The sequence below is a fragment of the Bactrocera dorsalis genome, chromosome 1 (assembly GCF_023373825.1).
Source record: "Bactrocera dorsalis isolate Fly_Bdor chromosome 1, ASM2337382v1, whole genome shotgun sequence".
In the NCBI taxonomy this organism is placed as follows: Eukaryota; Metazoa; Arthropoda; class Insecta; order Diptera; family Tephritidae; genus Bactrocera; species Bactrocera dorsalis.
Window position 1 is genome coordinate 106,635,859 of NC_064303.1, and position 25,353 is coordinate 106,661,211.

General features: G+C 36.1%; 3 protein-coding genes across 20 annotated transcripts in view; 1 reads left to right on the forward strand and 2 right to left on the reverse strand.

The window, feature by feature from the left end:
• The window catches only part of LOC105225119 (piezo-type mechanosensitive ion channel component), an 84,998-nt gene extending 76,702 nt beyond the window's left edge, over window positions 1–8,296 (reverse strand). For 14 of the 15 annotated variants that reach the window (XM_049449682.1, XM_049449553.1, XM_049449414.1 and 11 more), the window contains exons 1-2: window positions 8,163–8,296; window positions 7,085–7,439 (exon numbers count right to left, since the gene is read on the reverse strand). The gene's annotated coding sequence lies outside the window, so the exon portion shown is untranslated. Of the gene's footprint in view, window positions 1–7,084; window positions 7,440–7,614; window positions 7,916–8,162 lie in introns of those variants that run through there. The other variant, XM_049449351.1, reaches the window with a different exon arrangement.
• Window positions 8,297–16,046: 7,750 nt separating this feature from the next.
• Window positions 16,047–17,717, forward strand: LOC105225100 (galactose-specific lectin nattectin). Of its 2 annotated transcripts, XM_049457326.1 has the most exons (5): window positions 16,047–16,227; window positions 16,282–16,327; window positions 17,139–17,191; window positions 17,281–17,389; window positions 17,442–17,717. In XM_049457326.1, exons 1-5 carry the CDS (start codon window positions 16,063–16,065, stop codon window positions 17,663–17,665), a joined length of 597 nt encoding a protein of 198 aa, XP_049313283.1. In that variant the 5' UTR covers window positions 16,047–16,062; the 3' UTR covers window positions 17,666–17,717. The 2 variants fall into 2 exon arrangements, with proteins under 2 accessions (XP_049313283.1, XP_011201739.3); XM_011203437.3 differs by having other exon boundaries at window positions 16,047–16,327.
• Window positions 17,718–19,376: 1,659 nt separating this feature from the next.
• LOC105225118 (C-type lectin 37Da-like) lies at window positions 19,377–24,974 on the reverse strand. 3 transcript variants are annotated; one of them, XM_049457331.1, is made up of 4 exons: window positions 24,834–24,961; window positions 19,950–20,053; window positions 19,784–19,892; window positions 19,377–19,714 (listed from the first exon to the last, which is right to left on the reverse strand). In XM_049457331.1, exons 1-4 carry the CDS (start codon window positions 24,934–24,936, stop codon window positions 19,494–19,496), a joined length of 537 nt encoding a protein of 178 aa, XP_049313288.1. In that variant the 5' UTR covers window positions 24,937–24,961; the 3' UTR covers window positions 19,377–19,493. The 3 variants fall into 3 exon arrangements, with proteins under 3 accessions (XP_049313288.1, XP_049313293.1, XP_049313285.1); XM_049457336.1 differs by lacking the exon at window positions 24,834–24,961 and adding an exon at window positions 20,138–20,265; XM_049457328.1 differs by lacking the exons at window positions 19,377–19,714; window positions 19,784–19,892; window positions 19,950–20,053 and adding exons at window positions 24,068–24,417; window positions 24,488–24,596; window positions 24,653–24,756 and having other exon boundaries at window positions 24,834–24,974.
• Window positions 24,975–25,353: the final 379 nt, after the last annotated feature.

Genomic DNA, 25,353 nt, shown 5'->3' on the forward strand with positions numbered 1-25,353 from the left:
AATAAAAATGCAACAAGGCAAAGACGTGTGGGCGTTTGTGGCACACAGCCACACACACACATGAACTTGCTTAGATTCTTCGCATTCAATAGCGCCGCAAGTGTTGTTATCGCTCGGCATTTTGCCATTTTTAGCCCATCAACTCATCGCAATGGCGCTCAGACCGGCTCAAATTAGCCCAGACTCAGTTTGTGCGCCGCTACGCTGACGATTTGTAAGCACGCTTGTGCACTCTCAGCTAATAAGCGTGATAATGAGGCAATGATGAGACGGCGCGCACTCATATTCGCACACACACATACCCACACATGGGCACATGGATGTGTGGATGTGTGCTTGTAGACATATTGCACTTGAATTGTGGTAGGCCTCACCCACGCCACCCAACTGGCGCTGTTTTATACACAGAATACTTATATATATGTGTGTGTGTGCGCTCAGTGAGCCAAGGCGCTGTCAAGCCTCTAAAATGATTTATGACACCAAACGGAAAATGCGCGGTTGAGCAACGGGGAAGGTACTGCCACTAATTTTAATTTGTAAGCATTGTATACGAGAGTATGGGCGTGTGTGTGTGTGTGTTTGTAATTAGGCTTTTTTTCTCCGTTCATAATTTCATGGGTCTGAGGTTATCAGCGGTGCTGAAGATGATTTCATAGCACAAAAATAGAGTTCCATCAGTTTTTACAACAACATTTAATTAGGTTGATTTTTGTTGTTATTATTGTATATATTTATTTTGTATGTGTATAACATATCATATATTATACTATAATTATCAACTGATGGGTAGGAATGCTCAGTAGCAATATAATCGGCTTACAGAATGGAAAGACAGAACTATTAAAATAATGACAGTGGAAAAGATAGCAAATTACATAGATTAAATTTTAAAAAGATGTAGATTTAGCTTGAAGAATGACTAGGAATAAGATCTGACTATCGATTGAAACTTAAGCTTAACCTTGCCACAAACGGGATGTTCCCGCAAACTGCTCTGAAAATTTATGCCCAGCGATAATGAACTGGCTGAAATCTGTCAACGCAAGTTGAGTTCTGAAAAATATTAGTTCCTTAGTAAATCAATGACCCGGTGTTCCATAAAATCCAGTTATGAATTGGCAACCTGAATATCAATCCCATATCATAGTCGATAACTCTTACTTCGTAGCCTTAAAAAAATTCATACAGCTCGAAACCACCAACCCAACCGCCAGTCACGTTGGACTAGAAATCTTACATAAAATTTTCTTTTAAGGGAACACTCATTTGAACAGGGTAGATATATACGTCCAAATCGATTTCAGATCAGATTTTCGTTTTTGTTATCCCGGGGATACGTCAACCGAGATATTGTTATCTCAGTCAGGGAAAAGACGGACAATAGAGGATAAAGTTACAAGATAATTCCACCTCACCTTCTTCCATAAATCCTTACAGAGAGTGTCCGAGTGTTTGTGTTACCTCGGGAATATGTCTACCGATATATTTTAATCTCTGTCTGGCAAAAGACGGACAATAAAGAAGAAAATGAGAAGATGATTCCACTTCATCTTCTTTCATAAATCTTTACAAAGAGTGTTCGAGCACCTACAATTGCGGTGAAATTGACTTTACTAAGTCTCGCAGTCGCACAAGTTCTGGTCGCTGACCTGCGCTTGCTGAGCTCACTGGATGTTCATCGGTCCATCGCAAGAACGCAAGAGGACATCAGAAAACCGGCTCCCTTCCAAACGAATGAAATTGGTGCGATTACGCTCTGACCGCTATTCATGCAAGTGTAATATGGAAGATTATGCTATTGCCAAAGAGGTCTTGAACTCTTTGATCGCATTGGTTGAACACTCGTCAAAGATGGATACCGCCAAAGAGAAAATATGCCATATTGAATAGAGTTTATGGTTCTGGTACCATTTCTTTATGGGCATTTCATTTTCAAAGATGAACCCCGTTTTAAAAGATCAATCGTTGAAAATACCTGCAAAACAATGTATCATCAAGTCCGCCTGATTGTAAGCACTTTTTCGTTAGCCCAGGAGTTAAACATTCCACAATAAACCGTTTGGAACCATTCTACTAAGGTTAACACAAAAAGCTTCAGGGACCATATTTCCATCCACGAATTACTGCTGATTCGCAACAAAATCGATCCATTTCTGAATCGGATAGTTACTGGTGATGACAAATGTTTTTTTATGACAACGTCAAGACAAAATGGTAGTGCTCGAATCGCGGTGAGACCGTGCAGACGGTGGCTAAGCGAGAATTAATGATTTGTAAGATTTTTATACGTGTTTGGTGGGATGGCAGTGAAGCATCGCCTATGAGCTGTTCCACACAGATAAAATCTTAATTCGAAACTGTATTGTCAACATTTGGACCGTCCGAAAAAAACCAACGCATAGAAGCGAGCAGCTCTAGTCAATAGGAGAGGAATGGGTTCCAAAGGGACAACGCCAGGTTACAAAGGTTTTCCCGAAGACGCAGGAGCTGGCTTGGAATGGTCTTATGCATCTACCTTATGGGGCGGGCGTGGCACCAAGTGATTACTACCTATTCCTGTCTATGGTGTATGCTTCTGATACTGAAAAATTCAACTCAAAAGCAGCTTACGAAAATCGACTTTGAAATGTTTTGTCACAAGGAACGAGGGTTTCTAACAAAGTGGCTTTATGAGAATACCTTCAAAATGGCGACAAGCTATTTTCATTTTTACAAAATAATGGATTTCTTGTTACTAGTCCTTGTAGCAGATATTTCTTATAGTGGAACAGATAATTTCTTCATAAGGAACACACCCATGGTTTTTAAACACATGGCCTCGAAAAGACTGCAGAAGGGTTGTTTTTAACCTGTTGGGATTACAGCGCGAGCTAACTGGCCATAATTACGGTAGATACAAAAAAAAAAGCATGATGTAGACATGAGATAGGCCCTGAGATACATTCTATGCTTCATTCCAGCATTATCAAGAACTCGTCTTAGATATCTAGGAGTTCCGCAGTTCAAGGGACTAGATAAAGCATCAAATTAGATAACAAGTCACTCTTAAAGTTCGAAAAAGGCGTTCTGTATGTCGAATATTTTGACTCAATTTAAACTGAAACTCAATCAAACTAAGGACCAGTAATATGTAAGTGTATATATTTGTTGATAATTAAATAAGCAATAAAAGCTTTATTTACGAAGCTTATCAATGGTGCCGAAGAACAAAAACTCCGAGGTTCATTAAATACTTATATAGAGTATATACATATGTATGTATAAGTGAGCTGAGCGCAAATGATTAATAATGCTTTGGAAATCAAGTAAAAGAATGCGCCAAACACCGGACATACATACTTATACATTAGCAGAGCTGGACTCTGTTATATACATAGTATATAAATGAATTTGTAGCTATATTTGCATGTATTTACAATATAGAATTCAGCGAATACTCGTATGCTTAATGAATTAATTACGTCATGCTAGTGACTCTATGTAGAAATATTTTAAAAGTTCAATCGATGTGATATTAGCAACAAAAGCCACAACGGGAACACAAAGCGGTTTTGGATAATCAAAAAAATTGGTGCATAAACAATTTGCAAAATACAAAAAAGAAATAATCCAAAATTATTATTTCGTGGATAACTTTAAAAACACATTTTGACTGTAATAAATGTACAGTAAGTAAATGATATCATTAAATTTTTTATTATTTTTAATTTTAAAATAATATTTTTATTGGCAGTGAAGCGCGTGTGCGGCCATTTATGGCTCTCCCAGCTGGTGTGGAATGCGAATTACTTGCGTATAACTGAATTTCATTTAATAAAATAATATTTTAATAAGAAAGCCAAGGCGTTGGGCTAAGCACGAGCAACTAAAACAACAATATTTGTAAGAGCGTGTCGACATACCGCCAAAAACTATGAGCAGCGGCTTTTTGGCAGTCAACAGCAACAAGTGTAGGCAAAAATGCGCCAAAATATGGTGTAAAAATATGAAAAACAAAATGAATATGTATTCCAATGTGGCACAAAAGCCGGCCCAAAACGCTAGCATTCCGATACGGCCAATAAACGTCAGTCGCACTGCGTTGCGTAGCGTTTGCACGTTCGCTAGGCGGTCGCTAGCTGTCTGGCTGACTGATTGGCGTGTAGAAAATATTAAACGAAAGCGCAAAAATGTGGGAGCGCTTTGTTGATTGTCTAACTACAGACATTCATACACAGATTTAAATATATATACATAGATAAATATATCAAAAAAATATTCACATGTTTAGCGGTGCGAAAGTGTAAACAGTTAGTAGCTGCACACTGAAGGCGCCAGTGCAAATCCGATAAAGGTATATGAACAAATATACATATGTACATACATATATGTATATACATATACAATATATTATACATATATTTGGATATTTAGTTGTTTGTGATAAAATAAATATCACTCTGTTTTGGCTTTCATGGCGGTTATCAGTTTATCCGCGGAAATATATATGTACATATGTATATATTTGTGTACTGTGTACTTAGCTATTAAATCGTAATCAAACACTGAGCAGTCATGGTAGTAATTGAATGGTTGTCGCAGCTGAATAACGGAGGCAAGTAAGGCTAAAACCAATTTATATAACACATTATAGCTTCTATTCTTTCACAAATAAATAATAAACAAGTTTTTTCATACAAAGACTTGTTATGGAGCGATTCAGTTTGTATGGCAGCTATATGCTATAGTGGGCCGATCAAAATATTATGGCTGGATATTGTAGCATTGCCTTGGATATTAATCTATGCCAAAATTTTAGAAGATAGCTTGTTAAGTATAAAACTTTTCCATACAGGAACTTGATTCCGCTCGTTCAGTTTGTATGGCACCTATATACTATAGTGGTCCAATATTGTTGGTTCTGGCAAATTAGCATCTTGTTGAGAAGTAAAAAACGTTTGTAAAATTCCAGATCGATATCTCAAACACTAAGACCCTAGTTCGTGTATATACTGACAGGCAGATGGACATGGCTAAATCAGATCAGCTGGCCACGGTGTTCATTTATACACATATGGATATACTTTGTGCGGCCTCCGATGTTTTGTCTGGGTTATACTAACTTCGTGGCAAACTAAATATGCGGTGCATAGGGTATAAAATATGGTAAGTATTTACATACATAAGTACAAGTATATATGTTTTAGTTGTGAGAACCCTGGCCGAAGAGCTCGAAATGGTATTTTTTTTTATTTTTTTTATTTGGATCTACATATTTATTTTAGGATCTACTACGTGTCAAAAAAGAAAGAAAACCCTTAGTTTTTTGTACCAAAACCTTTGCGCCAAAAACTATGCTAAAATTTCCCATATAAACACGTTTCAAGTACTAACTGATCATTATTAAACCGGACTACTAATTTTTTTCTATAGCCAAAATATATTTTCAAAAAATTACGCCAGAAAAAATTATGGAAAATGTTACCAAAGTAGTTTCCTGAGTAAACTTAATCAAGATTACGAGAATGAGAGAAGCTGCAAGCGAGAAAGAGAGTTGTGAAAACGTGTTGTACGAACTTTGATGGATTCGAATAGTGGACACACCCTTGTTAGAGGCATGAAGATCGGAAAAGTAAAGATAAAACCACATTAAACTGACAACATAGGTCAATGATCGGATCGATCAATTTTATTTTGTTTTATTATTACTCACGCCAATCGGCTATATACAAAGAAGTATAACAAAAAAGAAGGAAGAAGGCATATAAGTATTTAAACGAGACTTAATTATGAACATTGCACAAATCAATATCTTGGTGTATCATTACTAAGATTCTACTAAACTTTAAGCTCATGTAACCTAACTCTCACGAGTCCAACCACGCATACTAACTTATTAACATCTGGAGAGTGCATTCTGACTAGGTTTCATCACAAATCACACATTAATGATTTTGATTTTGTCTCCGTTCCCACGACAGTCAGGTCTACGTAAGCGGAACAGACTCGGATTTTTATCCTGCTAAGGACTGTCAACTCGGCTGAATTCTGCCGCTACAACGACAACAACCAACTTCGAGTGATATTTTTGGGTATGAAGCATGTAGCCATCAGCATTATAATTTTTTGGCAAAAATAAAGTCTCAATAATTTCAAAAATGAAAATCCACGCTGAGTATTAAAAATTAAAACAGTAATAAATCCTAAAAACACTGATAAACTTTTACAAAAAAAATTGCCTACATTTCGACGCATTTTTTTTTAACTAAAACAGAACCCTTAACCATAAAAGTGAAAAAATAGTTCTATTTTATTAAAAGTAAACTTCAAAGAGTAAGAAAAACCCATCAAAAATTATTAAGTTAAGATAATGAATTTTAATTATATTAGCACACAAAGTGCCGATAAATCTAATAAATTACAAGTAAATATCAAATGCTCAATGATTCAATGACAGCATCAATTAAATATGTCACACTCAATTGCAGGCTGGGCTAAGTGATAATTGCATAAATGTTCGCAAACTACGCCGACAACGACGCTGGTCTCAATTGAGCAAAAGGCAACAAGTCCACAATTAAATTAGTGGCAAGGGCGTAAAGTAATAAAGAGTAATAGTACAATGTCTTGAAATAAATATGTATGCAACTATATATCATAATGTTTTTATATAGTACTTCCATGCAAACAAATGTACATACATGTACATACATACATATGTACTTATATTAAAAAAAAAAATTAAGCCAAAAACTGCGATAACAGAACCCGTTTCCAGGCCAGTTGGGTCTACGTAACACGGTAGATTTATGCCGCTACAACCACAATAACATAACAGAAGTCGTTATAAATTTTAAATTTTTTTCAATTTTTTTTTAAATCAATTTCTTTATTATTCCAGCTAACTGATAGCTAATTCCTTAGAAATTATAAACAAATGATAATATTTGCGCGCGATGAGTCAACGAAGTTGCAAACTGAATTAGAATTTGTATATACATACATACATACATGTACATACATACATATGTGTGCATGTATTTTTCCCTAGACATACAACTGTAATTGTTGCATTTAATTGAAATTGATAATTTTAACTCACCTTATTTACCACGGCCCTTTTGTTTGTTGAACTTATTAGGTATGCACGTATGTATTATTAGTTATTATTATTATTTTTCTTTTTTGCGTAAACTTTGCAGCAATTTGTCACTTCAACTTTACAGCTTAACTAATTCGTTGTAGCTAATATTAACAAATCACTACAGCGGCATTCCACCAGTTTTCATTCATGAAAACTAAACAACAAACACTGGTTTCACTTGTATATTAGTGTATTGCACAAAAGAAAATATTGACAGCTGTCACCCACACCTGGTTAATTACTTAGGTACGTAATGTACGTCGTTGTATGGCCAGGCGGCAGGTGGGTGGGTCGGACAGCGATCAAAAGGCGCCTAGAAGAAAACAATAAAAAATATATAAACATTTACGCTTTTGGAAAATTTACAGCAAAATTGTTATTAAATTAACCAAAATGTTGATAATTAATTAAAACGCACTTAAACGCACAATATTCAACGTAATAAATTAATACATTTTAAAATATTATATTTTTTTAATTTTACAAACTATGCATTTCCCTAGTCAACAAATTTTATTCATGCGCGGCTTTGTTTTCATTTCAATGGAATGTCAGTTACGTATTTTATTGTTTCTAAACAAATTGTTTTTGTACACGCTTTTTCGCTTTTCACTTTCTTTACGCTTTGCAGCGGCATAGGTTGTCGTTTATTTATAATATTTGTTTCTGTTTTTCTATTTTTACATTTCGCTTTCATTATTATTGCTCCCGGTGCAGCAGATTGTACTTCATTAGCTTTTTTTCATTATTATCGCGTGCACAAAAGTTTGTATTATAAGTAGGTTCCGACTTTATCTCTGGTTTACACTTAGCCGTTTCCCCACGGGAGGAATGTGTTGCGCTGTCGAGGCGCTTGCAGCTCAATGGAGGAGCGCCCTCGGCGGCGCCGCGTCTTATTGAATTTTCAAAATTTCATAAGGTTTTGCACAGCTGTGATTGCCAATGGCATGAATTTTTTTAGCTTTGATCACACACATGCACTTTCTATCACGTCGTTGTGCATGTTTGTACATGCACACTTCCCGTTGGTACTTACACGAATTGCACTTCAATTTAGCTTGTTTTCACTATTTATTTGATTGAATATAAAAAATATTTTGACTAAACCGCGTACACATCCAAACGCGTTGAAATTCTTCTCGTTTCTGACAAAAGTTTTCTGTTTTTCCAATTGCTGACATTTTACAGCGTTGCCAGATGTGGCGTTACGTGTGGGGAAATGAGTGGTTGGGAGAAATACAGAATTGGTGTGGCAGCTGCTAGTCAAGCTAACTGAAGTTCGCGGAGCGCAGGTGTCTTTTTCGTTCATTATATAAAAATTTATTACCAATTAAAGAAATATTTAAATTGAGTTTGCATTGGAGAGCTACTATTTTATAAACTTTCTATATAAAAACTAAAGTTTTCATATCCTTCTCAAGTTAATTCAACTCAACGGTTAACAAAGGACTTTTCAATAAAGATTTACAAATTATTTAAATTTTGTTTAAAATATCAATTTTTCTCATCGAAAATATCTCAAGTTAAATATTAGCAAAGCAACTCTGCGTGTTGCTCTATTTATTTACTTGATTACCCCTTCGTCGTCAATTATTTAATTCTGCTTCGTAAATATTTACGAAAATGGTTTGGCGACATGCTGAAAACAGAACGTCAACAAAAGAAACGTTGCGCGAAAAACGAAAACAAACGTTAATTCAACACATGGTGAGAACGAAAATATTTACCATAATTGTGTTGTAAATGGGGATGGAAGGAAAATTTCGAGGGTTTGTGACTTTGCTTATTATGGAAGGGAGTACGTATGGTTTATATATTTGATAAGTGAAAACTTTTCCTTGCTATCACCGTATAGGTGGCGCAAAACTGCAGATTCTCAATGGTTGGAATGTGATTATGAGGTATTCGAACTGATGATGATCAGATCAGATATCATGTGATGATTTACTAGGACGATCATGTGATGATCATATATTGTCAAACATGAAGATAAGGTAATCGTATTAATTATGGTTAGAAGATATATCAAGTGATGATTTGGAAAAGAGATCATATAATATGATGATCATAAACCTATAAAAGTTATATCTGACCACCACATCTGAACACATGATGGTGAAATAAGCTAACATCTGTTGTTTTAGAATATCATTCTTCTGATGATCATATGGCATAATTGAAAACATGATGCCCAGATAATCGAGGAAATGCTAGTCAGTGTATAATTTTTCTGATAGTCACATAATGGAACACATGACGATCCGGAAACTTCCTAATATTCTTTTATATAATGAAAAGGATTTTACATAGAAGCATAATATATGTATTTGGTAAAATCATTTGCCTAACTTCTTCGACCATATACCTACAGCGAACATAGTTTGTTTCAGATCTAATTCTTCGACGGGGTGTTTTTTTACAGAATATGTAACTTTTATACATTCCTGAAAATATTACTGGTGTCCAAAAAGCGCCCTAGCAAGGACAAAAAACAATAGGAAAAAAGGAAAACTAAGATTCCTGCTATCATTGATAACCCACAGCTTCCTTTCTTAACCTAATTTTCGGAATTAATGCCGTTTGCGCAAAAATATCATAAAAACTTATTTAATCGATCAGGGTAGATTTTTGAAAAAAAGAAATCATAGTAGAATAAAAGCCATCGGAAACTATCTTTCAATGGGGTCGTGGATCTCACGTGAGAAATGGTTGTTGACTTCGCTAAATACCGACAAAGGGGTAATTGACCTCTTCCTAGAGCATTGACCTCATAAATGATTTTGACCTCACTAAATGTAAAATAGAGGTTAATGACTTCGATAAATGTAAACAAAAAATTGGTTACAGATTTTTTCACATAACCCCAAAATTAATGTGAAAAATTCATATAATCAAGTTGTTGGGTTTTTTATTTTTATATTGTATAAAACCTTCTGTACCAGTATATTACTATTACTAGACTATTCTAAAGATATTATTTCCAGCTTAGAGAAAAACATGGAAAAACCCTGAGGAGACCAGAGAAAAAGTATGGTGTTTGAGGTACTTTCTCAGCTGTGAACATTTCTTAAGTAGAGATCAAAAATTAGAGATAATTTTTAAGGTGCAGAAAGTCGAAAGAAAGAAAGAGTTGAGTTGAGAAAAAATCGGGAATATAGGTAGATTTAATGAAGAGCAGGTACGATTTAGAGGCAAATTCTTTGGTCCACTCTCAATTTATAAATAGGCGAAGAGGGAGGTCATAGCAGAGTATTTACAAATTGAACTAAGACCAAAGAAAGACTAAAGTGAAAGTGTGAAGAGTAAGATTTACTCAGATTTTATGATTTACTCGCCTTTATAAAAATTTGGTTTCAAACCTTTTGCCCTTTATTGCGTTGATTTATTTTATATAACTTTACATACTTATACTTCAGCAGCTGTTACTTATCTATAAAAAAAATTGTTTCACCCTCCAAGTACCAAAGTTGAATTTCTTCATTGTTCAAGTTTTTCAATTTTATATTTATTTTATTTTCCAAAATTGCACATTTTGTCTGCCATCAATCGAGACGACTTTTCGGACAATAAATGATGCGAGCACAATGGCTCATTCATTCTCATTTCACGCAGCTGCTTCAATGGAGTTCAATATATCCGTACATACTTATATAAAGCGGAATGACAGCAAAAGAAAGCAGTATCTGCATAAATTGGCAGTGGGGTCAAATATTTAACTATTTGCTATGCAAAGCATCAGCACTGACCTTTTGAGACTAAATTGACCATTACGATTTTTTAGTCTAATTTATTGGATTGCGTTATTATTGAGAATATCATTGCTCCTTCGACCTGCTACTCAAGAAAATCAGTTTATGTTTTGAGTAGGAAAGTAAAGGAACCTCACAAAAATTTGCATTGGACACATATTATTATATAAGGACGTGTTAGTACTGTTTGAAGGCAAAACCGTGTGTCTTCAAGGATCCTCTGTGTTCTCCGAACTGCTCGATTCAAGCTAGAGGTTCTTGGTACCAATTCGTGAACAATGAAATCCCTGAACAAGTATCGAATGAAACTCGCTACTCTTGAAAAACAGCTTGTTTCAATATAAAGGTTGAAGAATCCCTATTTGAAAGGTGTACCTTGTGAAATTGCGAGCTCTAGAAGAATGCGAGAGAAAAGAAAATTGTAATTTTGCTAACTTCAGGAGAATGAGAAGAACATATCAGCAGCTAATATAGTTTTTATAAAGCATCTGAAAAAGGTTAGAAACTTTACCGCATGCGTCAATAATCTTTAGATAAAAAGGATATGAACCACGATCCCAGACCTATATTGCTTAATGAATTCACATTGTTTCTAAAGCCTTTAGAAAATCTAGTCTTGAGGGTTTTGTGAATTTAAAGTGACTTAATTTCGACTGTTTGACTCCTAGATGCGTCAGTCTTTTTCGATCCGTAGCATTGCATTCTGATAATACATGCGCTGGCGTCTTGACCTTACCGAAGTTCGCTGTCCTCAAAACTGGTGGTCGACCTTGCTAAATGTATAATAAAAGGGTTATTGATCTCAAGAAGGGTTGTTGAACAAATTTTGATAAATGTACACAAAGGGGTCATCGATTTCACCAAGAGTTATTGACGTTAGAAATGGTTGTTGACTTCACAAAATGTTAATAAAAGGGTCATTGACTTCACCGAAATGGTTGTTGACTTCACTAAATAAAAGCAAAGGGGTTACTGAGCTCAAAAATGGTTGTTGAGCGCGCTAAATGTAAACAAACTAGTCATTGATCTCACCAAAGGTCAATGACATCAGAAAAGGTTGATGACTTCGCTAAATGTAAACAAAATTGTAATTGATTTCGAGTAGCGTTGTTGACTTAATGCAAATAATGTTGCTAAAGGAAGGGGTCATGGATCTCAAAAAAGGTTACTAAAAATTAACAAAAGGTCTAAGAAGATAAAAGGTTGTTATTAATGTATTAACCTAGAATACCTTAAGTATATTCTAACTTGCGGAAAGCGGCGTCATTTATTTCTGCAGTATCCTTAGTGCTACTGCGACTGTCATATATTCAGCAGCCCATAAACAGGCATTGTTGCCAACTTCAACCACGAGATCATTTGCTGTCTCAACAAACAAAAGGAGAAAAAAAGACTCTTCCCATCATATTATCCATAATGAAACCGCCACTCAGTTCCGCTAACTAATCTGCAAATTGAACTGTCGGCAGAACGATTTTTTGCGATTTCGCCAACAAAAAAAGCAATAGAGAGCTGGTGAGAGATAAGGGGAGATAAGGAGAGAAGGCGACGAAAATGTTTTGTTCCTCTTTGTTTGGTTACTCATACGCCCTGCCCTGTGCGCTTGCAATTTAATGCTCGATTGCATTTGGCGCGCATTGCATATGCCAATGACAACAATTCAACGATGTAGAACGACCGCAGACGACGCAGATAACATGAAAATAATCAAAAAAAAAACACAAAGAGAGAATACAAAAATGCATTGAGGTAAGAGCAGCAGCAAAGAGATGCCAGAAACTTCGCTAGAAAAACTTAGTGAAAGTGCTATCTAAGTTAAGTTGTTGTTGTTTTCTCAGTTATTGTGCTGCATATACATATTCTGTGTATGTGTGTGCGGTGCAAAACACTTAACCCCAATCGGCAGAGGCGCTGGAGACTTTGAAAAAATTCACCACTCCCCGTTGGTTCGCTCGCAGATTTATTGCCAAAGAACGCCTTTCCACTTACAAGTGGCACCATCGCTTGGCTCACCAACCCCTTGCACATACAGGCGAAGTTCAAAGCAAGCACAACAATAATAACAACAACAAACAACGCAAACTTTATGCATTCCAACGGTCGCCGGCAACATATGGGCACGTCGCGTTGCCAACTACTTTAAGATTTCTTTTCCAATTGCAAAGATTTGTTACAACAAACACACGCACACTTCTCTCCAGTTCGAGGGATAAGCGAGCGAAAGCATATGTGAGTGACATGCTGCCATATGACATAAATTTGTGTGTGTGTGTGCGTTTGTGTGGCGTCTAAACGAAATTCAATTACAACATTGGCGTGCAATGACAACAAGAAGAAGCAAAGCAGCCGCGATAGCAGCAACAACAACAACAACTACGCAAACACAATTACAAATACATACATAAATATATTGAATAAAAGTTTCGCAAATAAAATGCGGCATTTTTCGCCTGATTGCATGCACATGTGTGTGTGTATGTGTGTTTGTGCGTATCTTAAGTGAAAAGCATTGCGACAAGCAATTGCGGCAAAACGATTTTCCCCTGCTAAATTGTCACATACACACACACATACATACGCTTGGAAAACGAAGTCGACAGCTAAGCATTGAATGAGAAAACTTTTGCCACAGTGTGTTTCTGCAAATGATGTCGCCGACAGCTACTTCCACACACGCACACACATACGCTTTCGCGCGATAGTCAATAGCGGAAAGAGAGTCTTTACTATTGCCAAATTTGACTTGTAAATTTCTTGGCTGTCAATAGTTTTCGGTAATGCCACACTCAAATAACTGTAATTTTGTAGGCAATTAGCTTAATACTCGTAGAGGAACTCTAATAGAAGGGCAGCTGCTTAAGAGTGAGATGAGCTCCGTGAAGGGTTATGCCTTCTAAAGCGGAATCAGGCGCTGATACCGTTCGAAATGAGAGTAGAGGGGTGCGCGGAGAGCCAATCCAGTTGATTTAAATTGAAAACAAAAAAAAAAAAAAATAACAAAAAAGATGTTAACTTCAGCTGCACAAGAGCTATAATACCCTACAAAGAAAATAGTTTATATATAGCTATATATTTCTTATAGTGATCTGATCTGAAGAATTTTTTCGGAGATTATACCGTTGCTTTGAGCAATAATCCTTTCTAATTTTCGTAACGATGTCAGTCGTTCAGACATAGAGCAACTTTTCGAAGCGATAAGGTCGTGGACAATATTCCAGATCGAGACCTCAAAAACTGAGGGACTAGATCGCGTACAGGTGCATCGACATGGCTAAATTGCATTCGGAGTAAAACGAGAGCTTACGCTTCGACAGCAACATTGAAAATATTTATCTGGTCGCTGTCTGCCTTGCACGAGGTTGTGTACAAAAAATAACGGGAACTTTAGTTCTTTAGTGAAATAGAATATTCGCACACATTAATGCGGTCGCCTTTAAAATTGTCTCCATTCGATATTATGTCTTATTCCAGCGCTTCTTCTAATCTTCAAAGATCTTAAAAAATATAATTTTTTGCGATCTCCTTCGATACTATTTTTATCTTCTTTATTGTAACATAGCGTCGCCGTTTCATGAGCCTCTTAAGTTTTGGGAATGAAAAAGTCACTGGGGACCAAGTCTGGCGAATAAGATGGCTGCAGCACTATTATGTGTTGTTTTTAGGCCAAACACGTTATCGTGGTACAAAAGTCAATTCTTGTTCTTTCTTGTGAAAGTCCAAACGTTTCTGCCGGATCGCTTCGCCCAAATTGCAGGTAATATTCTTTATTGACGTTACGACATTTTGCCAAGAATTGATGATGCACGATGCCCCTCCAATCGAAAAAACTGTTAGAACAATCTTTGTAATTGACCTGACTTGGCGCTTTTTTTTAGTCTTGGCTCGTGCGACAGCTTCCAATGGGATGCTTGAGCTTTGATTTCCACATCAAAGCCATAAATCATGATTTGTCATCATTTATGATGCTCTGGAGCATATCTGAGTCGCGGACTGAGTCCAACATCTCCTAAGCAATCTTAACGCTATATTGTTTTTGGTCGAAAGTGAGCAATTATGACATAAAAATCGAAGACGAGCCAATACGCGTCCAAGGAAAGGAGCTGCCAAAAATTCACTCAGCATAATTAAGAGAAAAACGAATACACATAGATCTCGAAAATCCACAATTTACGATATCGCGACCTTTTCAGGTTCCGATGAACTGTAGCTCAGAAGTAGTATGGAACTTTCAGCTAACCTGTAGTTAATGTGTCACATCAATTTAAGTAGAGTGGATCAAATATTAAGCTCACGTTTGTCTCATATACATATATACAGAAAAAGAAACTTATCTTAACCTCATATGACCTGCCGTAACCCCTAGCATGCCCGGTGCTTCATACCTCACTTGGTTTGACCAGATCCCTAACTTGAACAACCTTCTAGATCCGTAGTTTAACTTCCCTGGACCCTTCATTTTCAATTTCGTGACCCCGCTTGACCACTAACTTTAACTCTCTTTTCCTCTAGCTTTAACTTTTTTGACTTTCTGCAGTGGTTTCGCTTGTTAAGCGGCTTAAAAATTGGATAACGCTTATAACACAGCCGACTTTTGAGGTTAGATCCTATATCCCAGCAATTTCTCGACCAATGTCAAGCAATCTATGTCACCATTGTCCGTTTTCGTCCTTTTATAACAGTTTGTTTGGGCGAAATCGAACTTCAACCACGCCTACTTTACATTCGACACCATTTTAAAGTAAATCAGTTTTTTGCCAACACCAAAGAATACATCGTTGTAAAAGAAAAGCAGAGGAATGACTCTCAGCTTTTAGTGAAATGTAGGTTAAACTCCCAACCTTCGAATAAAGACATGTTCGAAGTCCAGCCCTAACTATATAAAACTTCAAAACAAAACTTCATATTATAAGCATTTGATTTTGGAAAGTGACTTAAAAAGTATTCGGGATTATCAAAACCATCTAAATTTACTATATAAAAATATAACCAATCTCAATTAAGTTCTCATACCAAAAAAAGTAAAAAGCTCCGAATCAGCTTTATCTTCGTTTAAACAAATTGAACAAGTTCTAATTAAAAAAATATCTCACACCAAATAAAAGATGAAACAAAGAAATTTGCGCAATTTCAGACATATAAAAGGAAGCTTTTTGCCGAGGAGTATTAGTTTTAATTCACTTGGCAAATATGTTGCAATCAACGAAGCTTTTGCTGTTCACGGTACTATTCTTGGTTATCGGAAATAACCAGTTGATGGCGAAACTAATTGGTCCACCGGTGAGCATCAGATATACAACTACAAGTCCAACTACAAGTATAAGTACAAGTACAATTACTAGTACAACTCCAATCCCAAGTACAACCAGAAGAACAACTACAACTACAACTACAAGTACAACTTCAATTCCAAGTACAACCAGAAGAACAACTACGACTACAACTACAACTACAAGTAAGTTCAAGTTGTTATGTAATATAATATATATCTAAATATTATCTCGAGATTTGAGAGAACTTTATCTATTCGAAAAAAAGTAACTTTCTTCGGCTCAGCCAAAAATACCGTTGATAAGATGATTTTTTTTTTCACATTCAAGACATGATAAAAATATTTCTGAATCGTGGAACCCGTTTCATTATGCTTCAAAGTTGGGAAAGGCGCCTCCAAATAGTCTATACTATATGGTAGGAGCTTTCAACTAGAGCAACGATTATGTTAGGATCACTGGTTGGTTCCCCCGAAAGAGAATCAAACTTGGACTGATTTAGACAGTTCTTTGTAAAGCCGGAACAATGTCTATAGTTGGAACTTATCACCAACCTATTTACAACTTTTACTTCCATTTTCACAAATTCAATTGGGTGGTTAAAGGTGTAAGATCCAAGGTATTTAATCTTGATCTCGAAAAGCAAGATACTTGAAGTCTTATTGCTCCACCACCGAGTGTACAGTGACCAGTTCAAACTCCTATAGTTATGGAGATGTCGACTTTGAAAACTGGATCTCCTTGTGTGTCCAGACTCTTTTGTTTAGACCTACTCTGAACTAACGAAGGGCTCTAATATGGCGAGAAATGTATAAATAACTTTCTTAGAGAGTTCCACACGCATAAGCTGACTGCAAACTTGTCACTCAGCATCGATCTTTCGTCGCTTACGATTTTTTCTCCTTTATATAGAGTAAAGACAACGAAATCGGCATAATTCCTTTATCAATACAATCATAACATTTTAAATAACATAAGTTTCATGAATTCTTTTAGCGGAGGCTCCAAATGCTTATAACCATCCTAAATTTCACTTAGCTACCGAGAAGGTAAGAAAAGTGCTTCTTAATAATTACGTACCAAGAATATAATACAGTATGATATATCCCATATACATATACATATATACAAATTTCAGCTGAACTGGTTCGGCGCTACTGGTTACTGCCTCGAGAGAAATTGGAAACTCATCGTTTTGGACTCTGAAGGAACCAGAAAGGAATTCGAACATTTTCTTACTAAATACAGTTAGCTCTGCAATTGTATTATTTTCGAAGTACTCAATTTTTGTTTTTGTAGAGTTGAGAAAACTTCCCTTCTGGACAGCTGGCAATCAATTGGGCGATATGAAAACCTGGCGTTGGGGTCTTGATGGACCAAAACTTCGATATACCTATTGGGCAAAGGGTCAACCGGATAATTACAACCACAAACAGCATTGCTTAAAACTATTTGAAAATAGCCTGCAATGGGATGATGATTTTTGTGAGAGGGCCATAAATTTTGTATGTTTGAAAAACTGAATTACAAATAAACGCAGTAGAAATACCAATTGGTAATGGTGTAAAAGCAAATTAAAAATTGAATTTATTCGATCATTTAAAAAGAGTTACTTTTATAAAAAAGTAGATGATTCGTTTGAAGTTCCGTCTGGACATAAAATTAGTATTGTGTGGTGTATCTTTGAACTCCAGGCATAAGTTGCCTGTACACTTTTCATGCATAGACAGCCTAAAGACTAATACTAAAGGGTCCACAAGTTTCAAAAGGAAGTCGTGAGCTTCTAGTTGCCTGCATAGCTCCAAAATTATGCTCAGAGTTGCTTAGTTTTTGTAAGAGTGACTGATGTATGTAAATTCATGGTCCGTGTCCTAGAGTAGATACTATTTGATCCAAGAGAGCAGAAACAAATTAAAGATAGACTCAGAATAAAGGTACAATGGCTTTATAAATACAAAGACTCGATGTTTCTTTCGGGAAACATGGAGATATTTGGCCTACAAGTCTAGCAATGATGAACGCTTTTACCAATGTTTCATTCGAAGTATATTAAATTGAACCATAACATAATAGGTCATAACTTTTTTTTTTGGAAAAATTTGTTTTATTGTTCAGCATATTAGGAACCCTCCAACTCTTCGATACCATTTTTGTGGTACGATTTGTTCTTTGCCCATTTTGATCCTCAGTTTCAGCGAAGATCTCTTCATTTGACAAAAATTTCTTTCCAGCGAGCATTATTTTGAGATCTGGGAACAGATCTATAACCTAAAAATCGCTCGAGGTTAAGATCTGTTGATACATCTTCAAAATTGTGGTACTGCAATACAGTAAGAATTTCAATGTACCCACCGGGAACAATTGTTTTTAAAACTCATAAACCTACATAGTTGTAGTATTTTGACGGAGAAAATTTATAAAGCATATCGTGGAGTTCAAACTTTTTATAACACATAAAAATAGAGTCATTTTTTGGAGCACCTATGTATATCAAAACATTCCCTAAATTTATGCAAAAACGAGGCAAAAGTGTTTTCTCGATCGATTTTTAGGTTAGGTTCGTATTAAATTTAGGTTAGGTTAGATTAATCTGGTATGCCAATAAGCCACGCATAGACTAGTTGTGGGGTTCAGTTGCTAGGTTCATAAGAAATAATCATCCTTTAGGTATTTTAACAGACTCTGCGGCCTCACCAGCGATACCTCCTCCAGTATCGTATAGTGGGGACCGTATTATATTTAGATACAAGAAATCTGTGACGGGAGTAAGCATTGAAGTAGAAAATAAGTGATGATTTGGAAGACCTATCTAAAATATGCGCTTAATTTATACAAAGACAAAGGAGTAGAGTTTTCTTGATCGATTTTCTAAGTTAGTTTTGAAGTACTTGTAGACACAATGTGCTTGTAATGAGAGTAAGAAAGAATGTAGGAAAAATGGGATGAAACACAAAGTCTGGTTATGAAATGATGAATATTGATAAAAAATAACAACAAAAAAGGTAAGAAAGAAAAAAGGCAAGTCATGGGAGGAAAGGTACAAATATAATAATAAAACCACTCGGATTGAAGTGTTAGAACATCTAGTAAAACTTCAAAAATCGTAGAATGCTACAGACTGAGGAACTGAAGGTAAAATGACAATTTCTCTCAGTTTCATTATTTGCAGTAGATGCCAATTGGTCTACAAGACAATGGAAGGAATTCGAATAAGTAATATGATAACTTTTTATATATGTATGTTGGATACGAATAATCCTTGCTTTATTATTAATACTCTAATCGGCATTTCTAATGGATTTTACATGTTTTAGGTGAAATATACATATTTGTAAAATCCAAAATGTTCCATTATAACTGGCACACAAAATCCATTTCAGTACTGCAATCATATGTATACCATAGATTGGTCTCAATCACCGCAGCCAAACAATTGTTATTGCCGGTAGCGTTACGTGGTTCAGTGTCGGCCCAGTGATTGATGTTAAAGCTGTAGCCGTTCAAGCCCCACACCCAGTTCTTCTGTGTAGTAAAACGGTTGCCAGCGGTCCAGTAGTACTTGTTACTCAAACCTGCATACAAAATATGAATTAAAATTGTAGAGCAACAAACGGGGAGCGTACAAGAATATTTAAGCTCACCGAAGAAACTTAGAAAACCCTTCAATTCGGCTTCTATCGATGGCGTATTGAACGACACCAATTTCAAGTTGGCCAAACTGCAATAATAATTGGCTTCATACCAATTTAACTGTAAATATGTGTTGTTATTGTTAAGCATTATTTCTAATTCAGGTGTGTGAGGTACCTTTTGAGGACTCAAGAAGAATTTATGATGCATGGGTATGGCAACTGTGATTCGACTGCCGTTAGCGCTGCGATCATCCGACGGCTGCAAGCGTAAATAAGGGCCTGTGGCGCGGAATTAAGGTAGATATACATAAAATTTTTAAATTTCGCTTGCAACAAAAACAACAGTAGTGTGTTTTGACTCACCAATCACTATCTTGAGATCATTGGATGTTTCAGCATTGGGGGCGCTCTGTGTGTAGGCTGCCAGCCCCAGTAGGCTTAAAGCGATTATACCGATTGGTTTCATGTTATCAAAGTTGCGTAGCGTGGAAGACTATATTATCTGACTACTTTCCCTTTGCTTTTATAGTGAAATTAAAAAAATTAATGCAGTTTATCGCTTAACACTTGTGGGTTGTTGTTTCGAAAAGTTTGTCAAGAAAAGAAAACAACATGCAACTGACAACAGCTGTTCAAATATCATTGAACATGCTTACTTGTTTAGTATCAGCAAAGCCAAAAATAAATATCAATTTTTAAATATATTGAACACACATACATATATATGTACATGCACTGATGGACAAAAGTCACCGTCATATGACCATTACAATGTTTAAAAGGCAAATAAAACCAGAAGTAACCATTTGATGGCAAAACTAATTGGTCCACCGGTGAGCAACAATTCTATATATACAAGTCCAAGTACAAGTACAACTCCAATCTCAAGTACCACCAGAAGAACAACTACGTACGAGTACAACTACAACTACAAGCAAGTAACTCCGAGTGAACATCCAGCCAACCACGGCTACCTGCTTGTGGCAAATATTTCAATACACAATACAATTACCCTCACGTTTACCCCCATGTTACCCACTGATTATCTGGTTTTTTACCCGCTGATGGTTGGCAGGGCAGTGACCAGTTCAAACTCCTATAACTATGGAGATGTTGACTTTGTAAACTAGATCTCCTTGTGTGTCCAGACTCTTTTGTTTAGACCTGCTCTGAATCAATGCATCCTCTAATATAGCGGGAAATATATAAATAACTTTCCACACTTGTCACTCAGCATCGATCTTTCGTCGTTTAATGATTTTCCCCCTTATATAAAGTAACGACAACGAAATCGGCATATACTATGTTCGGACCGACAATGAAAACATTTTTAAAAACACATTTGTATGTTGTGGAATCTAAGTCGTTCGGACCGACATTGTGTGTTTTCGATGAGTTTTCACTGACAACTATCAATAGCGGCATTCTCTTGCTCTTGCAAGATTGCACGATGACATAAAATGCAAAAATCGTATACCGAAAGATGTAAGGCCAAGAGAGCACCCCTAGCAGAATCTAGTGATATATGACGACACGAAAATAAACATGGGTTTTGGTCTGACATATTTTACAGCCATTGCAAATAATTTGTTTGTTGTTGTGCCGTCGCACCAAGTGGAAAATTCTGCAATTTCTGCACGGTGCAAGGTTTTGCAAGAGTAAGAGAATCTCCCTAATATGAGAATATCAAGCGACAGCTGTGTTTGTATATGGAATGTAAACAAATATCAAGTGACAATTTAGGGCCGGCAAAATATGTCTTTCAAAAAAATCGATTAAACTAGAGCAGGCACCGATTATAATGAGTGGAATGTAAGTTTTCAAGTTTTCGTTCGAAAACCAGTTTTTCCCACGAAAACATGTTTTCAATGTCGCTCCGGAAATAGTAATAATTCCTTTATCAATACAATCATAACATTTTAAATAACATAACTTTTATGAATTCTTTTAGTGGAGGCTCCAAATGCTTATAACCATCCGAAATTTCACTAGCTACCGAGAAGGTAAGAAAAGTTCTTTTCTCCAGTTACATGATAGCTCCAAAAGTATACCCAAGGAAAAGTATAATATAGTAAGAATGATAGATGTACATACATATGTAAATCTTAGGTCCGTTTCTCCGAGTAGATACTATTTGAACCAAGAGAGTAGAAACAAATTATACATAGTTAGACTCAGTATAAAGGGACAGTGACTTTACAACCAACATACCAACTCTCGACGTTTATTTTGAAAAACATTGAGAACTTTGGCCTAAAGTTCTAGTAATGATGGAATTTTTTATCAAAGTTTCAAAATATAAAAAAATTTATTTTATTACTCAACATATTAGGGACCCTCCAATTCTTCGATACCATTTTTGTAGTACGATTTGTCATTTGCCTAAATTTGAAACCCAGTTTCAGCAATCAATTCGACCAAATTTTTCCCAGCGAGCATTCTTTTGAGATATGTGAATAGGAAATAGTTGCTGGGGCTAGATCAGGAGAATACGGCGAATGCGGAACAATTTGAAGACCAATTCATGGATTGTCTTGTTGAAACAGCAATTTCTTGTTTTTTTCAAAATGCGATCGTTTTTCGGCGATTTCGTTCTTCAAACGATCTATGTACATATGTACATATATAATCGTCGCTGTATATGATCCTTCCTCTTTCAAGGCAGACAATAAAAATTATGGCTGGCGTTTCCCAAAAAACAGACGTCATAACCTTGCCAGTCGACTATTGCGTTTTTCCACAGTGTGGAACAGGTTTATCGTATTTAGTCCACTCGGATGACTGTGGATTGGACTTCGGAGTGAAATAATGGAGCCATGTGTCATCCATTGTCACATATCGATGCAAAAACTCGACTTTATTACGCTTGAATATCTCTAAACACTAGTCCGAATCATCAATTCGTCATTGTTTTTGGTTCAAAGAGAGTGCGCGCGGCACCCACTTTCCACAGAGCTTTCTCAAACCAAAATATTTGTGAACAATATGCTGTACACGTTAAGTGGATATCTTTAGAGTACCTGCTCTTTCGAACAATTTTACTTTACGGACATCCAAAATTATTTTGTGAACTTTTTCGATGTTTTCGTCGGTAACCACCTCTTTTGGGCGTCCATTGAGTCCATTGCGTTCAATGTTTTCTGCTTATTTTTTAACACCAACAAGACGATCGCAATTTATCAACATTTTATCTACTAATGTTTACAACGAGCTTATACTTCAAACGAATGCCAAACGGGGTTGCTCCAAACAGGGGAATGGGAAAGGAAAACCTTTACAACGATTATTTAAAAAAGATCCACCCTTATAGAGCTATAACCTAAACATCGCTCGAGATTAAGATCTGTTGATACATCTTCAAACTTGTGGTGCTTTTGAGCACTGTTAAGCACAAGGTATCTTAAGATACCCAGTGGGAATATTCGTTTTCAATATACATAAACCTAATTTCAGTATTTTGAAGGATTTTGGAGTAAATGGTGGAGCTCAAACTTATTATAACACATACATTTTTAGTTAGATCAAAACGTTCCCTCAATTTTTCCAAATACGTGGCAGAAGTGCTTCCTCAATCAATTTTTCAGACTAGGTTCATTTAGGTTAGGCTGGGTTAATTTGGCAGGCCAATAAGACACATAGAGACCAATTTTTGTTCTTTGCCATACCAGATGGAGTCCTGTTGCTGGGTCTATGAGGAATAGTCATCTTTTAGGACGCCTGCGCTTGATGCGAATTTTAACAGGCCCTGCGGTCTCATTATCGGTACCTCCTCCAGTGTATCATACAGTAGGGACCGTACTAAATTTAGATACAATAAATTTGTGACAGGAGTAAGCTATAAAGTAAGGAATAAGTGATGATTTGGAGGATCTATCTAAAATATTCGCTTAATTTATACAAAGACAGAGCCGCAGAGTTTTCTTAATCGATTTTTCTGGTTAGTTTTGAACTACTCTTAAACAAAATATGAGCGTAATGAGATTAAAAAAGAAAGTAGGAAAAATAGAACAAAACACAAAGTTTGGTTATGAAGTGGTTAATTTCGGTCAAAAATAACAACGAAAAGGAGATGAAAAAAAGGCAAGTAATGAGAGGTAAAAAATAAATATAATTATAAGACAACTGAAGTTTGAGTGTCTAACTAACTAACTTCTAATGAAACTTCGAAAAATCGTCAAATGCTAGAGACTGGGTAACTGAAGGGAAAATGTTGATTCCATTCAATATCATTTTTTGCGATAGATGCCAATTGGTTTACAAGACATTAGAAGAAATTTCACAAAGCAATATAATAACTTTTTATATTATATACATATGTTGGATCCGAATAATCCTTGCTTTATTATTAAGACTCTAACTGGCATTTCTAATAGATTTTACAGGTGTAAAGTGAAGCATATTTGAAAAATCCAAAATGTTCCATTATTTCTGGCACACAAAATCCATTTCAGTATTGCAATCATATGTATACCATAGTTCTCGCTTAAGCATCGCAGCCAAACAATTGTTACTGTCGGTAGCGTTACGCGGTTCAGTTGCGGCCCAGTGATTGATGTTGAAGTTGTAGCCATTCAAGCCCCAAACCCAGTTCTTCTGTGTAGTAAAACGATTGCCAGCGGTCCAGTAGTATTTGTCACTCAAACCTGCATATAAAATATTAATTAAAATTGTAGATCACCAAGCGGGGAGCGTACAAGAAACGCTTAGGCTCACCGTAGAAACTTAGAAAACCCTTCAATTCGGCTTCTATGGTTGGCGTATTGAACGACACCAATTTCAAGTTGGCCAAACTGCAATAATAATTGGCTTCATACCAATTTAACTGTAAATATGTTTTGTTATTGTTAAGCATTATTTCAAATTGGAGACCTCACACACCTTTACAGGACTCAAGAAGAATTTTTGATGCATGGGTAGGGCAACTGTGAGTCGACTGCCGTTAGCGCTGCGATCATCCGAAGGCTGCAAACGTAAATAAGGATCTGTGACGCAGAAATAAGGTCGGTATAAAATTAAGATTTTCTTGCAATAAAATCAACACTAATGCGTATTGACTCACCAACCACTATCTGGACCTCACTGGCTGCTTCAGCGTTGGGGGCGCTCTGTGTGTAGGCTGCCAGCCCCAGTAGGCTTAAAGCGATTATATTGATTGGTTTCATGTTATCAAAGTTGCGTAGCGTGGAAGACTATATTTTCTAAGTACTTCCTCATTGCTTTTATAGTGAAATTAACAAAATTAAGGCAGCTTATCGCTTAACACTTGTGGGTTGTTGTTTTGAAAAGATAAACAACAACATGCCACTGACAACAGCAATTAACCGATTTAAGCATTTGACAAGGGAAATATTTGTTATAATTAAATATAAATTGGCAAGACGTAAAAATGAAAAGAAGTTTTTTTCCCGAACCATGTTCTGGCGACGTGATTTAGTGCACATAGTTCATAGTTATTAACCCTCTCAGTGAGTCTCAGTAACTTGTGTTGTTGGGTACCGTTGGACGAGTGGAAGATTACATTTTTTGGAAAGGAACCTTATTAAAAGATAAAAATACTCGACTTGAGCCGTCAAATTTTT